The following is a 17,914-nucleotide window of genomic DNA, read 5'->3' as shown; positions in this document are numbered from 1 at the left end:
AAGTAATACTAGTTATTGTTGTCAAATAAAACGGATGTAATATATTTTTATGTTTTGTTATTAATTTTTATATTACTTATAATTATTTTATATTAAGCATCCTTTTATTCATATTTATTAATTCACAGGCAAAGCTGAACGATCCAGCAGTGTCCATAATGATTGCTTACAGCAATCAATGACAACTGTACTTTTATCGTGTCTGAAATATACATGCTATATATGGAAATTATTGTTCAGATTATTTAGAAAAATAAAAAAACAAACAGATGTTTGGCTTATTATTAAGATTCTTTTTTAAATACTGAACGAACTTAATATTAATATTAATATTTCATATTATAAATTATAATTCAATTTTTTATAAGACATTATTAAATAAAAACTTTTATGTTAAAAATTAAATAATAACAATATTGTTATTGATAAAAACAACAATAACATTATTAATAATAATGATAATAATAATAATAAAATAATAATAATAACAATAGTAAATAAAAATAGATTGATTGCACTGAAATCAAATGAATTTTATTATTTTAATGCAATTTACCATTTTTTGAGGTAAAACTAAAAATTTAAAAAGTTGTATAAAAAAAACCATTCTAATAGTTATTAACATGACAATATTTATACGATGAATTTTAAATTTTAGTTACATGCAGAAAAATCAACAGTTATTGTATTGTGTTTCATTTTTTACTTATAAAAAAAAATAGTTATTAACAGTAACAGAAAACACTTTGGCTTGGCATTTAATGCACAACTGCAATAAGAATAAAATTAAAAAAAAAAAAATAATAACACCATACTAGTAAATGGCACTAATTGTTCTCACTTGTTAATAATTTACCAACTAATAATTAATAATTTAAAAAAGCTCATTGTCTATAAATCGTTTTATTTTTATTTTTATTTTAATTATTATTTTGTATTTTATCTAGCTCACAATAATTTATTATTTGTAATAATTTTTTTTTTAATTCTATACGAGCTAAAAAGTTTCGAGTTTGAGATCTCACTGTTCGTGGCGACAGGTATATATATACGAATCTCATATCGAGTTCAATGTTTTTTTCATTTGTTTATTCAATTTTTTACTTATATCAAATAGCTTTTAATTATTTATTTAATGTATTATCATTTATCGTTAATCGTATTAATTTCAATTTGTTTATTGTTATTATTATTATTTTTTTTTTTTATCATTATTATGTTAAAATTGTTATATAAAATTCAGACAATGTCGCATACAAACGACAGGCTTGATCGACTAAGCTAAGCTATAAAAAGGTAACAAATTCAACAAATCAAGTTTTAAATAAAATCAGTTTTGTTGGTATCGACAGTGAAAAGTTTTATTTAGGAAAGAACATATGTTCTGATTTTTTTTTTTTAATTTTTTTTAGGTCTTTATTTACAAAAAGAAAAAAAAAACTTTAAAATATCTTCTTTTTTTTATTTTCTTGTCGCTAGAGTTCCCGTATTCATTATTATTATTATTATTATTATTATTATTATTATTATTATTATTATTATATTATATATATATATATATATATATATATATATATATATATATATATATATATATATATATATGTATTTATATTTATGAATGTGTTTTTATATGTATAATAATAAATCTAACTAAAATTGGTACACTCGTATGACAAATTATGTAAAACAACATTACGAGTCAATAATAATATTCGGCATTTCATACTTTTCAATCGTTTTACTTCCAATTTTTGAATTATCTTCGCTTAGTTTTTATTTTTTATTAAATGTATTATTACCACGGAACATTATTATTTTTTTTTTTCATTATCTTATTACGCTTATTAGTTTGTTTTATTATTATTAATTTTAGATTCGAACTCTCAACACCGTTCATATATTCACACATTTCATTTGTGCGTTTTGAGGGTCGTATAAATAATGTTAAATAAATTTTTAATATATCACAACGATCATGCCTACACCAAATTATACTCCTTTAAATTGAATTGAAGAATTGTATCTTTCACAGCTGCGAACACAAATCTTATGTTTTCGGTATCTGTGGATTAAAAAAAAAAAATACGATGTTATTTTAATATTTTATAAATAGCTTATTCAAATGAATGTGAACTTAGCCGACAACCGACAATCGAAAATTTTGACAATCGATATTTCAGCGAGGAAATCGATTTTTTTAAATTAAAAAAATAGCAGTTGTTCTTTTTCTGAATACTTAAAAGTGCATTTATTTGTAAATGAAATATGATTTTTTTTTCGCGATGAAATTTTGAAAATAGAACTTTGACGAGTGCTCTAATCAACACTTTCAGATAAAAAAATCTGAAATTGAATACTAACCTTTTTTTTTAAATAAATTTAGACCTGCATTTAATTATTTTTTTTGAAAAATCACTAGAACGTTGGGCAAGCAATAAAAATTAAAAAAAGAAAAAATTAGGAAAAATAAAAAAATGCAGGCCTTTATTACACCAAAATCTACAACTGCATTTTTTTATAATTCAATTTTTTTTATTTCCTACCAAATTATCAATTTTTTTCTAAATGAAAGATTCTTTTTTCGGATATATATTTAGTTTACAAGCTTACTTTACTTAAACAATACATAAAATTCACTCAATTTTCGAAAAACTACACCTGCATTTTTATAAATTTAGGTTTTATTCATAAAATTTATATTTTAAACAAAAAAAAAAACTTTTTTTTATCAATTTCATTTAATATTTATCTATATATATATATGTTAAAAAATTTTTTTTTCAAAAAAACTTTGTATGGGTTTTATAGGAAATTAAATTCTCTACAAAATTATCTTTTTGGTCGAAAACTGTAGAACGACTAGTTCCGAAGTTATAGCCCGTCGAACGGTAGCATTAAAAAAAAATACACATTAAATTCCATTTAATTTTCAATTTATTACTCTTACATAAATAATTTAATTTTTTTGTACATTGTCGAGCATTTAAATTTTAAATTGTGCATAGCTACAACTTGCAAAAAGTATTGCTTCTGCTCTTCATCAGCAGTTAAGCTTTTATTGTAGGCTTCCATCAGTTGGACCGCCCATTCCGCAGCATCATTAATAACGAGTAAATTTGAAAAATTTTTTAAGCAAGTATTGTAACTTTTGTCAGATATTTACTGATCAGGATGTAAATTTAAAAAATCGGTTGGGTGTTCCAACCTTTCGAAAATAATCAACGACACTTCTGACGCAAAATCATACAGTTGTTTGTTTAAGAAGGAATTAATACTATAATTTTTTTCATTAAATCGTTCAAAGTTTTTAATTGGACTTTTTTTTTCTGAATCGATTCAATTAAATTCACTTTGATTTCTACACTAACATTATCATAAAATAATAACAAACGAATAAGTTGTTCAGAAAGATACTACAAGTGATTGCTGAACTTTTTCGATGCTACTTCTGAAAATTTTTTTTTTATTTTCTTATAATTCAGTAAGTCTTTCATAAATTCTAAATCCTGTCCAGGAGCTTGGATCGCTGAAGGCGCACAATACCATGCTTTTATGTATACTAAAACAATGAAAATACAAATATGGCGGAGTCCCAAAGTTTCTGTCCGGCTGAGTGAAAATTGTTCTCGAAACAGATGAATTCTTTCTTAAGCAATATATTTTTAAGGAATATATCGCTTGTAATTATAACGATTAATTAACAATAATTTGACTTAGATTATTGTATTAAAAACAGTCAATACTTTAATTTAAAATTTAAATGCTTGACAATGTACAAAATTATGAATGAAAATTTCACTAGTGAATCAGTAGATTTCCACTGATTTAACCAGTGGACATATAACAGCGCGAATACGCGCAAATATTTTGTTCATTGATTTAATCAGTGAATTTCACTGATTCACGAGTGAAATTCTCATGCACTGGTTGGAATTAGTGAAATTCCACTGATTAATTTTAAGAGAGCCTTTGACAAATGAAAGATTCCTACTAAATTCGGTGTCTACATCACACATAGAAAATTCCTACCAAATTTGGAGCCTTTAGGAGCTATAGTTTAAAAACGGAAATTTTGCATTTTTAACGCCCGAGCAACACTTCTTGTGAATGGAATTTCGTAAAATCCGTTCTGAGCTGACCTCTACTCCTCGAAAGAAATATTCCTATTACATTTCAAGTCTCTACCCCTGATGGTTTCAGAAATATCGTGATGAGTCAATACATAGGCGAAAATCCCTTATATATATATATATATATATATACATATATATACATATATATATATATATATATATATATATATATATATATATATATATATATATATATATATATATATATATATATAATATATATACAGGGTGTCCCAAAAGTAACGGACGCCATTGTAGCATCTGATGAAAAAAATAATTCTGAGACGAAAAGTCCTTAGCCATTTTTCAATTAACCGCATAGATAATTAATTATTAATTAAAAATAACGTCTCTTTATTTGTAAGAGAGAGAGCGTCAGTGTCCAGTAAAGTATGTGCCAAACAAAGACACAACTAACTGTATGACTAACTAGCTTCTATAGCTAACGTAGTCACACATATTTACTTACACATTCACACGTGCAAGCGTCTTCGTTTATTGAAAACAATAGAATTTTTTATTGTTTATAGAATTTTTAGATACGAAAATACTACAATACGAAAAAATAATTCAATGTTTCTTTTAATTTTTAATCTAACTTTATTGAAAATTAATCAAATGTTATCGATGATTGTCACTTTTAATTTTTGTTTTTATTTTTTTTTCTCAGATTTTAAAGTTTTCAAAATCTGCTAAAAAATTTTCAGAGTGGTATAACAAAAAACAAACATTTAAAAAAAATTTTTTTTTCCATTTCTAAAAAAAAATAGAAAGAAAAAAATACCATTTTGAAAATTTCAGGAAATTCGCAGAAAATACGGGTTTTTTATGAAAAAAAAAAAAAAAAAAAAAAAAAAAAAAAAAAAAAATCGAAAATCAAAAATGTCAATCATCCCGAAATTTTCGTTTTTTTCGAAAATTTTCAAAAAAAACCTGAATATGAATGCGAATTATTACTTTTATTTTTTTTCTAAAAAGTACATTTAAAAACAAAAATTTCAATAACAAAATCATCCCAATAAGTTAATTTTCAAAAAAGTTATGGTTATTTAACAAAAAAAAGCTGTCTTTTTTAAATAACTCGTAACCTTTTTTTGGTTGGGTAAAAAAATTTTTTAAAATTCTGAAAATTGTTTTCAATAGGGTAGAGAAAGATACCAAAATTTCAGAAAAATCGAAAAGGGTCGGGTTCAAAAGTGGTCGATTTGGCATGGAATGCCCCATATATAATATAAAAATATAATATAAATAAATATAATTTTTTTTTCTATATATAGATCCAATTTAGATATGATTGACCGGCTGAATATAGATAAATTAAGTAAAGAATTTTACGGAATAAAATAATTTGTTGTCGAAAACATAAAAAAAAGTTATTTTTGACTTTTTATAATTTTCGTTTTTTAAAGCCCTGTAACTTTTTTCCTATGCATTTTAGCGAAAAAATGAAAAAGACCTTTTTTGTATAGAATTTAATTTCCTACATGATAACGAAAAGGAAAATATGAAAAAAAAAAAAACATTTTTTGACGATTTACAATGAAAATACAGAAAAAAGTTTTTTTTTCAATGTATTTTAAATGGGAAAGGGGACCCCCCCATGCACCAGCTCAATTTTCATGATATCAAGCTCATCTTTTAGGAGGTTTTTTCTGGTCTAACAAAGAAACTTTTTAGAGGTATTTACTCAAAAAAAAAAAAAAATTTTTGTATTCTGACGCAGTCTAATATATATATATATATATATATATATATATATATATATATATATGCTAGCTGCTATATATATATGTATATATATATGCTGCTGTATATATATATATATATATATATATGCTATATATATATATATATATATATATTAGGGGTGTTTTCAGTTCCATCGTGAAATTTTGTTGCAAGTATCCAAAAAAAAAATACCCTGAAAGTTTAGGCCCTTAATATTAATATTAAGACTTCGACCCAGACGTTTAAAGATTTCCCCTTAAAAAAACACAGAAATTTTGATTTTTTTGTAGGAAATTGAATGTTCTACAAGTTTGTCATTCACATTTTTTCTGTAGCTCTTGTCATTCACGAGATAAATGCGAAAAAACGCGAATTTCATAGAAAAATCAAGTTTAGAGGCCTGTAATACCTCGCCGGTTCGAGTTACGGCTTAGCCGCTATGGACACTTTTGTAGAGCATTCAATTCTGAAAAAAACCCGTCCACGGTCGAAGCAATGCTGTGAAATTCCACTGAGCTATAAAAATTTAAACAGAAAAAATTCAAAATTTCTGTGTTTTTTTAAGGGGAAATCTTTAAACGCCTGGGTCGAGGTCTTAATATTAATATTAAGGGCCTAAACTTAAGGGTAGTTTTTTTTTTGGGACTTGCAACAAAATTTCACAATGGGACTGAAAAAAAAAAAAAAAAATAGTTGAAAAAAAAAAGCACCTTAATATATATATAGATAAATATTAAATGAAATTGATAAAAAAAAGTTTTTTTTTTTGTTTAAAATATAAATTTTATGAATAAAACCTAAATTTATAAAAATGCAGGTGTAGTTTTTCGAAAATTGAGTGAATTTTATGTATTGTTTAAGTAAAGTAAGCTTGTAAACTAAATATATATCCGAAAAAAGAATCTTTCATTTAGAAAAAAATTGATAATTTGGTAGGAAATAAAAAAAATTGAATTATAAAAAAATGCAGTTGTAGATTTTGGTGTAATAAAGGCCTGCATTTTTTTATTTTTCCTAATTTTTTCTTTTTTTAATTTTTATTGCTTGCCCAACGTTCTAGTGATTTTTCAAAAAAAATAATTAAATGCAGTTGATTAGAGCACTGTTGACAAAAGTGTTGATTAGAGCACTCGTCAAAGTTCTATTTTCAAAATTTCATCGCGAAAAAAAAATCATATTTCATTTACAAATAAATGCACTTTTAAGTATTCAGAAAAAGAACTGCTATTTTTTTAATTTAAAAAAATCGATTTCCTCGCTGAAATATCGATTGTCGGTTGTCGGCTAAGTTCAACAGTCATTTATTTAAATGTAATAAACTAAATTATTGTTATCTCATGATAGTTTTTGTTAATTAAATTCCACTCACCGATATATTGTAATTTCTAACATTTTTTAATTTTATTAAAAAAAATCAACTCGTCATTCATCATAATTAATCAAAATTTTATATTGATTACAATTTAATGTATTGATTATTACAGTGAGTGATAATAAAAATTAATTTTATTTTTATTTAATTTATTTTTTGGAAACAAATTAAATTAAATATTAGTGAACTCTTGGACTAATTGGATATTATTATAGTTTAATTAATTTTTCAATTTCAACATTAAATGACTTGATAACTGTCGTAATGATCACAATTAATTAATTTTATTAAGAAATCTTCAAAAATTTATCTTTTTTAATGCAATATATTTCACGGGAAGAAATTTTCTTCAAAAATAACAATCGTTTTTTTATTTAATTCTTTCCGAGAATTGTTAGTGAAATGACAATGAAAAAGTATTTTATGAAAATTATACACAACACGTTCCAACAGCCAAAAGGGTTAATGATTTTTTCTGGAAATCTTTTTTTCTTCAAAAAATGCACATGTTTTAAACGGTAATTTATTTAGTTTCATGTTTGAAAATATTTTCATCATTATGGTAATGAATTTAGGAAACACATTTCAATTTTTAGATTTTTTAAATAAGTAAATTATTTAAGGAAAACGTTTACAAAAATTTGCGTTCGTAATTTTTTAAAGCTTCTAAAGGTTTACATTTTTTAAATATCATTTTCTGATTGTCAAGGAAAATTAAAAAAAAAAATGTCAAATTTCAATTGATTTGGGTATTATCAATTATAAAATAAATTTTTCTAAAAATAAATTTAAGAGAAGAAAATTGTTTAATAACAATTAAGGTAGAAAAAAAAATTAACCTCTACTGCAATTATTAAAATTCTTTCATAAAAATTAAAAAATAATTGAAATAGTAAAAATAATGTTAACGTTAATTTTTGCACTTTTTCAAAAATTGTATAAAAAAAGTTTTCTTTAACATTTCAAATAATGAAATTATCTTACAAATAATTTTGACCTTTCTAGATATTTTAGATATACTTTAGAATAATTCACTTTTTCACCAAATTTCTGCACTTTTTAATATTATTTTGATCCAAAATTTTTTGAGAAGTTTTATTCCAATTTTTCTTACCAAAACTTAAAATTTTTTTCTAAATACCCTTTTGGCTACTGGAAAGTGATAATTTATCGATTTGTATGAACTCACCCATTTTGATAATTATTAATTATTAAAAAATACAATGAAGGTAATTGTTTTTAGAGAATAATTTTTCTTCATGCAAGTCTAATTCTGATTTAGAAAATTATAATTTTCAATTAATAAACTTAAATTATGATCCATGTATTAAAATTGAAACAATGATTTATGAATCATAAGCGTGCATTTTAAATTTATTCTTAAAAAAAAAAACACAAATTTTTCAAAATGACGACTTTAATATTTTAGTGGAAAAAAAGTAGTAATTAATTTGTAAATAATACATGAAATATTTAATAGCAATCATAAATTTTAAATTTAAAAACTAAAAATATTCAATTAATGTTTGATGTTTAATAATTTAATGATTAATTAATAAAAACATGCTGTAAATTAGAGACAAACTATTCAAAATCGGAATAATAAAATTAATTAAATAATTTCAATTAAATGGCAGTTTAAATTTTTATTAAAATTAATTGCTTAAATAATTTCAATAAATTTATGTTAATGTAATATGACACAAAAATTTATTTATTATAATTCTTTTTTTCATAAGCTATAATTATAATAAATAATTAAAATTTGTGTTAAACATTTATTTAAGCAAGATTGAATTCTTTGAGTGCGCTTTGCATAATTGTATCTTTAACAGCGCAAAACACAAGCTTGATGTTCTCAGTATCTGTGTTAACGATCCAGTGCACGCAGCATGCAAAAATTTAAGAATTATTTTCATTTATAAAAATTATAAAAATTATCACAAAAAACCAATATATTCCCAAAATATCAGTTTATTGGTTTTCTTATTTTTATTATTACCATCAATTGCAAATAATTATTTCTTACCGCTAGAGAAAAAAGCTTTGAAAGTTTCAACAGCTACAGTGTTAAACGATAAAAGCATTCACAAATAGGATTAATCATACAATGCATGAAAAAGTGATTATTCGATTTAGCAAATAGCCTACCTGTGGCGCATGTGAAATGAGAATAAATAATTTTTTCGCTATCGGGATTTAAATCGACAAACATCCTTAAAATGAATTCTCTGGCAGCAATGGCTTCTCTTTGTGGGCCTGGAAAAATTTGTGTTAAGGATACAACTTGGGTTTTTAAATACTCATTTTATGATTATCCATATTATTAAGTTAATGTTGAAATAGAGTGATAATCAGAATGATTAATTCATTTCATGAGGAAAAATATTTTAATAAGGGAAATGTCGAAATTTTCATATTTATACGCTTCTTTTTATATTTTGATAAAGATTAAAAAATATTTAAAAAAAATAAATTTTTTACGGAAAAAAAACTTATATTAAATTAATCTCTGTAAAACTTATAATGAAAAATCTTCTTAATTTTTTTTTTTATCACACGCCTCATAAGCGAAGCGAATGAGGTAGTGCTCTACTCTCGCCTTACAAAAATCAAGTGATTTTTTGAACTAAAATTGTCTCTATTTATTTTCTATCGCACTTGTAGAGTAATATTTACACATATATGTCATGGAAAAACACTAGTTTCAACACTTATGACATTTTTAAAAGACATTTTGCTTTTTAAATAAATAAAAAAAAAGTTTAAAAAAATTATTCCGTGGACGTCCGTGTGTCCGATGTATGTTGCAAACTGGCGTGGTCACGATAACTGCCGAAAAACTTAACTGATCAAGTCCATTTTTTTTTATACGCTTCAGTACTATTCAAAACTAAGTTCTTCCGAAGATCACGGTCTAATTCAATGTAGCTTAATTATAATTAGCAATAAACTAAAATCCAATTATCATTTGTATATCTATATCTATGTAAATAAGGTTCGTTTACAACACATGCGCAGTACTTTTCTTTTCTGAGTGGACAATGACGCGAAAGATTTAAAAGTATTTTATTTTAATCAATTTTATTATGGAAAATAAGATTATGAGGCGTGCAATTTTGGATTTTCCAAATTTTTTTTTTTTATATTTAATATATAATTTTTTTTTTTTTTCAATTGTATTGATCATAAAAGAACTTATTCTCTTAACCTTTTAATAATGATACTAAACCTCTCAATTGCTACCAGTGATCAATTTGATAGCTTTTTCCGACATTTTTACTTCAACTTCACGAATTATTATTCTCATATCTTTGTCAGCGACATAAAATTAAGAAAACATATTTAAATAAAATAATTAAAGAATTTTTTCTGCATATAAGATTTTGAAATAGGTTTGTTATTTTGTAGTGAAATTTTAATTATTAGTGTAATAATAGATATGACACTTATAAATAAAACAGAATTAAATAAGAAAGATAACTATTAACGATTGGATAAACAATGTGAGGTAAATGTCCCAATTATTATCAAAATCTAGTACTGACAACTTTGTTTATTTTTTATTGTAACACAGCTGGTTAAATTATTTTATTTTTTTGATGATTACTATTTTAAATAATTCTTCACGCACTTATTTAAAATCTGTTAATAATTTCAGAATAATTTTTCTAGCGATTACGAAATTATTAGCAACAAGTTTTGTAGTAGCTGAAATGAGATTTTCTAAAAAGATTACAAAAAAAAAACTAATTTAAAACATAGAACAGACAGTATTTAAGGAATTATAATAATTAATTTTTAATTTATGACTTCGAAATCACCAAACAAGGTTATGATTTTATTTATAAAATAAATTATTATTAAAAAAATATATTTAAAGAATTGTTCTCATATTTTTTTCAATTTCGACAAGTAAAATTTATTTAAAATAAAATAATGAAATGATTGTAAAAAAATAAATTTAGGAGTTAGTGTAAATGTTGAAGCCTTACAATTAATAAGTGAAGATATTTCATTATAAATACATGTGAATTGTCAGATATTTTAATGATAAAAGTAAATTGTTTCGAAGGACAATTTATTGTATTAGCTTTAATACAAATCTAAGAAGCTTTATAAGAGTATAAAGTTAACAAGCTGTATATTTTACGTAATACTTGAGGAAAATACTCGGAAATCTAAATATCACTGTATACTTCTACTTTTGCTAGCTCTTTAAATATGTCAATTTAATTACGAACAAATATCCCACGATCTAAGTATATTTATTGGATAATTTTTTCATCAACCAGACCTGTAGCAGTAGTAAAATGCGAGTAACAACTTCGATCTGGATCGGGATTTGACGACAGATAAATTTTTAAAATGTACTCTCTTGCTCCTACATGATCCTGTTTTGGTCCTAAACCATTTTAAATTGTATTGCCATTGTTTTTTATTACAATACTATTCCAACGATTATTAAATATTAAGAAAATTTATAAACATAAATCGGTATGTGTGAATGAATTAGTTTTGTATTGAGTATATTTTATAAAAAAAAAAAGTCGTAACTTACCATCGTATTCGGGAAAATAATCGACAAGATGAGAGTACATTATTTTTTCTTCGAGCAGATCCTTCTTATTTAAAAACAAAATTACTGAAGAATGTTGAAACCAGGGATATGTGATAATTGTTTTAAATAACGCCTTACTTTCTTCCATTCGATTCTATGAAATTTAATAGTCAATTAATAATTATTTAGAAATATATAAATGTTTATGGTGGCACAAAAAAAAACTTTTTTCTTCGAATTTCTTCTACATCATTAATATACGTTAATTTATAAAATTAAAAATTTTTTTAATATTTTTAACTTTCAAAACTATACACCTTAGATTTTATTAACACGAAAACGAATGAATATTATAAATTTTTCATTTTTTTTTAAGTTAAAATACTAGAGAATGTAAAAAATAAAACGTAAGATACAATTAAAAGACAGAAAGACAATTTCTTCTATTGCATTACATAGTTCACTTTTTTTCCAAATATTAATTGATATTTATAAAAAATATAAAAAAATTTTTAAAAAATTGAGAAAATTTTTTATCCTTAAGAACGTTATAGTTTCGACTTCAGAAAACAAAATAAATTTTTTTGCAAAATAGCAAAAGTCACAAAAAAAAAACTCATTTTTTGCTTTTCTTCATAATGGTGTTCTTAGTTCAAGATTTTCTTTCTTGAATCAATTTATCTTTTCTATCAGTGTAGGTATATAGAAAAGGTTCATATCAAATTTCAAATGAACCAGTCCATTAAAAGTTGTGATATTATTTGATCCGTGTTAAAAAAAAAAAAAAAAGTATATTTTGAAAAACGCATTTAAGATTTTTATTTTCAATTATAAAAAAATTTTACTTTATAATTTTCATTTCAATAAATATCTGGTAAAAAAAGGATTCTTAATTATTCTTAGTAAAAAAAAAACTTTGTACAACTTCTATAAATAATAATATCAATTTGCAATTTTTAATACAAAAGTCAGTCCTTTTGCGCCACCCGGTTGAATATATTACTTGATCTTAATATTTACCTCATTCTCAGATTCAAACAAAATTTGATCATATTCACTTAAAGCTACTAAAAATATGATTGAAGTGACGTTTTCAAAACAATGAATCCATTTTCTTCTTTCCGATCTCTGGCCGCCGACGTCTACCATTCTAATAATACAACAAAATCATTTAATATATTAACAAATTCATTTAAAAATATAAAAAAGGAACTTGCAGGTCGACAAATAAGCTGTGTTATCGCTTTTGCAGAAATTCATTATTTCAAATTATATATTTGATTTGTATTTTTAACATATGAGTCAAAACACGTCAAGTGGACCCCCCTTTTACCACTTGGTGATAGAAGACTTATTAAAATATAATTATCGAAAGTAGTCATACCTAAAAATCATCCCTCAAAACAGTTTTTGAAAATTTTGAATTTAACAATAATTTTTTTAACAATAAAAATTTTCGGTACTTTTAATTAAAAAATAAATTGTGAAAAAGCTATTGAAGATAACTTAACGAAATTTTCAGCGATTATAGTAAAATATCTATATTTTCACATACAAATTTTTTGCAAATTTAATTTGTTTATTATCATATTTTTTATTAACTTTTAAGTAAACAAATTGAAATTTTAATGACTTCTCAGTACGATAATCGAATTTTTTTTTTTAGTAATACGCGTTATACATTTAAGTTTTTTATTTCGAAATAAAATTTCACTGCCCGGTATTAGTTTAAATAATATGAATTTTTAAATGATGCAGCGGCGAACGGTACAAGTGCTCTGCGCGCTACTGAGCTTAGCCGTTAACGCTGTAGATCGCTACAAATTACATAATTATTTAGTAAATGATTTTTACAATTCAATTTTTTTTATTTTTATTTATACTTTTAACAATATTTGTACAGAGTAATCAAAATATATTTATTAAAGCATTATTTAGATTTAACAGTAGAATAAAATAAACATTTTAATAGAATATAGTAAAAAAGTCAATTAATGCCTTAAAATAGTTCTTAATTTTTTTTTCTGTTGTTTCTTAAGTACTAGGCAGTGAAACTTTATTTCTAAATAAAGAACTTAAATGTATAACGGGTATTACTAAAAAAAAAAAAAAAAATCGATTATCGTACTGAGAAGTCATTAAAATTTCAATTTGTTTATTTAAAAATTAATAAAAAATATGATAATAAACAAATTAAATTTGAAAAATAATTTTATGTGAAAATATAGATATTTTACTATAATCGCTGAAAATTTCGTTAAGTTATCTTCAATAGCTTTTTCACAATTAATTTTTTAATTAAAAGTACCGAAAATTTTTATTGTTAAAAAAATTGTTGTTAAATTCAAAATTTTCAAAAACTGTTTTGAGGGATGATTTTTAGGTATGACTACCTTTGATCATTATATTTTAATAAGTTTTCTATCACCAAGTGGTAAAAGGGGGGTCCACTTGACGTGTTTTGACTCATATAAAAAGCACAAAAAACTCAGGCAATAGAAATTAATAATTGAATTTTAAAAGCTTGAAATCTAATGATTCATTGAATGTTAATTAAATCCAATTGCAAGAAAAATATATAATATTAATTAGAGATCATAAGCATTCGATAATATTAAAATATTGGATGTTAGTTACACACAAAAAACATTATAGATAATAGAGTAAAGAAGAAATATAGTTACTAAATTTTTTAATAATGTTGAATATTTTTGGTTTAGTGTTTAGATTTAAACAATTTTTTTTTTTTTAATATGTGTAATCTACAATAAATTTTTACGATAGTAAGTTTATCGACAAGAAATAATATCGAGGCGATAGGTGGAATCGTTTAAATTAGAATTCTCCGTATTGTCATTAAAATACTACTAGTATTAATTAACAATTAACTAAAAACTAATTGGCAGCATTAAAAATATATTATCAGATGTAAAATTAACAACAACATGTACTATATTTATTAAATTAGAGTTTTGCGGTACTTAAAATTTTTTTAACACAATAAATACTTAATTACAAATTATACAAAAAAGTAAGTATTTGTCACATTAAAACCAAACATAAAATAGGTATGTAGGTCATTTCACAAAATAAATTTATCATCACAGGGTGCGACTCCCGTTGATCTTTTAAAAATTTTAGAAAAAATACAAAAAAATTATGACTTCTGTTATCATCCATAATTTATAAATAATAATGAAAATTATCAGGAACTTGGACCATAAAAATAACTCAGTGTTAAATTTTTTAAATGTTGCAACGTTTCGTTGTATTTCACAACTTCATCAGGCAAAATTTAAGGTTAACACTGTTGTATCTCAAACTTTAGTCTGTAGCTGTCTGTCTTGTATGTAATTATTGTAATTTTATAACTGATTATTGTTGACCAATTTGCTTAAATGGAATGGAGATTGACTAAGTTTCTTAATATTATGGTTACCACTTGTTTGACTTTATGTATATATTGTCAAACGATGAAAAAAATTTTCGGAGTTTATTTTGAGATACAACAGTGTTAACCTTAAATTTTGCCTGATGAAGTTGTGAAATACAACGAAACGTTGCAACATTTAAAAAATTTAACACTGAGTTATTTTTATGGTCCAAGTTCCTGATAATTTTCATTATTATATACAAAAAAATCTTATTGGAAATTTGAGCATTTAATATTGAGTCATGTTGAAATAAATTTTAGAATTTAAATAAATAGAATAAAAATAAAGAAAAAATTTCAGCACTGTATAATCTTTTTATGATATTAATGAACTGTTCTGACGAAAAAATATCTGTTAAAACGTTTTTTATCTCTTGAAATCTGAATATTCCCAATCAAATCAAAGTTTGAGTTTTCATAAAAATCAACGCGTTATTCGGAACTTGTCGCTTAAGATCCATTCAAAGAAATGTTACTTTGTCAAAATAATTCAATGATATAATGGAAAAATAACATAACGCTGACACTTTTTATTTATTTGTATTCGAAAGAAAAATATATGCATTTTGCAAAATAGTCTTATTTTGTGTAAGAAATTCTCAATATTCATAAAAGAATGTCCAAATTCATTTATACAACAAGACAGAAAAATTGTTACAAGAAACATTATTGGTCATATTTTTGTTAATATTTTTTCTGTTCGCAAAAAATAACTAGAAATGAAGCTTGAAAACGATCGAAATAAATGAAATGATTACTTTAAAACAACTCAATATGAAGAGCTCAAATTTCAAATGAATTTTTCTTTTTGTATTAAAAATGTTTGTTCAAAATTAAAAAAAAAAAAAATGAACGAGAGTTCTTCCGTGAAAATAATCTCATTTATTGAAATAACCCAAACATACTTTTTAATAAATTTAAATAAACTGCAAAAAAAAAAATTGATTCAAGAAAAATCTTCTTAATCCAAGTAAATTATTTGGAAGAGAGCCAGTTGACTTGATTCAAGAATTTTTTGTCATCTTGAAACTAGTTTTTTTAGCTTGAGTTCAAAATCTTCGATCAAGAGTATATTATCTTGTTCAGATATAACCAAATTTTTCATGAAAAAACACAATTCTCTTGAACTAAGAATAATTTCGTTGTCTTGTAACAATTTTATTTTCATGATTTAAGAAAAAGTTTCATTTAAAATAAAAAAAAAACTTGAACAAAAAATTTTTTTTACCAAGTCAGTCTCCTCTGAAATATATTTAAGACTGTTTTTTGATAATATAAAGACTACTATAAAATTTTAATATCTTGAATTAATGTAACAAGAAGAAAATTTTCAGGTGAAAATATTGAATTAATTAATTAAATTTTAAAAATTTTAGAATGAAGACCTTTCATCTTCATCCTCGAATTTTGTTATCTTGATTCAAAGGTGAATTTTATTAACTGAATATCATAACGCAAGAATGAAATTTTTTCGAGAATATTATTCTTGAATCAAGTAATTTTTTTATCAGTGTCACGTATATTAGTACCTAAATATGATGCTGTCCAAATCAAAAGGATATTCAATAATACCAGTTGTAGGAGCTCTCGCTCGAAGAATGTCTTGTTCGGAAGGAAGATATTCCGGTTTACTAATATTGTCTAAGTCAGAAAGATAGCTGCAAAACAAACGAATACCAGGTGATAGTGCATGCCATGCATTAAAAGATTTATTAATTACAAGAAGAATTAATAAAATAATAAAATAAATAGAAATAAAAGTAAAAATATAAAGTTGATTAATCAATAAAATTCCATTCCATTGCAGACCACAGCCGTGCATTGTCACTCAGCATTCCGATTTCCTAAAAAACGAATAAATCTAAATGGATCTAGTGAGTATATTTTTTTTATTACATTAAATTAAATAAATAATTGTGCAAAGAGTAGAAAACACGTATTAAAATATTGATGAGAATTAGTAGCGATAACAAATAGAGATGCAGAGAGACAAAAGAGAAGAAAAAGAAGAAAGAAAAGAAACCAGACGAAGATAACCAAATGCAGATCACAGATGCAGACAGGCTGATCCTTTCGATTTGATTGAGTCATCTGACATACCTAAATCGAATTTCTTCCAAGTCAAAGGGATATTCAATTATACCCGTAGTAGGCACTCTCACACGCAGAATGTCCTGCTCTGTTGGAAGATAATTTGGTGCCGCCACTCGGTCTATTTCCATAAGGTAGCTGTAACAATATATTCTCAACATCTGCTTTTTTCACTCTACACAAATTATGAGTTTAATTACATAATACATATATATATGTATACAATATTAATAAAAATATTAATTACGATTATGCAATTGGTGATACATAATTGTTTATATAATTTCATCTTACAATAAAATTTATTTGATTTTATTAAAAATATTCAATGGTGAATGTTCTCGAAAATATATTCAAACTGTATAATGTGTTTAATATTGGATGTCAAAAATATTTTTTTATTCAAATAAAATAAAAGATCTTAAATTAAGAAAACTTTTTTATATTATTTTATAATTGAAAATGGCAAGTTTGAAATAAAAATAAAATTTGAACCCTTAACTAGCATCTTGAGGTTAATGTGACTCTAACGAAAAATCATTAATATGCAACGAGGATATTTAATATTCAATATTTTGCTTTAAAATTTGATT

The 17,914-nt window shown here is 23.7% G+C and overlaps 1 protein-coding gene across 15 annotated transcripts in view; it reads right to left on the bottom strand.

The window, feature by feature from the left end:
* Positions 1-1,795: 1,795 nt before the first annotated feature.
* Positions 1,796-17,914, bottom strand: part of LOC123265780 (guanine nucleotide-binding protein G(q) subunit alpha) — a 66,443-nt gene continuing 50,324 nt past the window's right edge. For 11 of the 15 annotated variants that reach the window (XM_044729686.1, XM_044729690.1, XM_044729689.1 and 8 more), the window contains 5 exons: positions 16,760-16,888; positions 12,818-12,947; positions 11,798-11,951; positions 11,534-11,641; positions 8,954-9,101 (listed from right to left, as the gene is read on the bottom strand). In XM_044729686.1, coding sequence (XP_044585621.1) covers positions 9,019-9,101; positions 11,534-11,641; positions 11,798-11,951; positions 12,818-12,947; positions 16,760-16,888 — 604 coding nt within the window. In that variant the 3' untranslated portion in view covers positions 8,954-9,018. Of the gene's footprint in view, positions 2,066-8,953; positions 9,102-9,387; positions 9,496-11,533; positions 11,642-11,797; positions 11,952-12,817; positions 12,948-16,759; positions 16,889-17,330; positions 17,460-17,914 lie in introns of those variants that run through there. The other 4 variants (XM_044729697.1, XM_044729685.1, XM_044729683.1 and 1 more) reach the window with 4 other exon arrangements.

Source organism: Cotesia glomerata, linkage group LG5 (assembly GCF_020080835.1).
Source record: "Cotesia glomerata isolate CgM1 linkage group LG5, MPM_Cglom_v2.3, whole genome shotgun sequence".
In the NCBI taxonomy this organism is placed as follows: domain Eukaryota; kingdom Metazoa; phylum Arthropoda; class Insecta; order Hymenoptera; family Braconidae; genus Cotesia; species Cotesia glomerata.
Note: the sequence above shows the minus strand (reverse complement) of the source record. Positions and strands in the feature narration are given on the sequence as shown.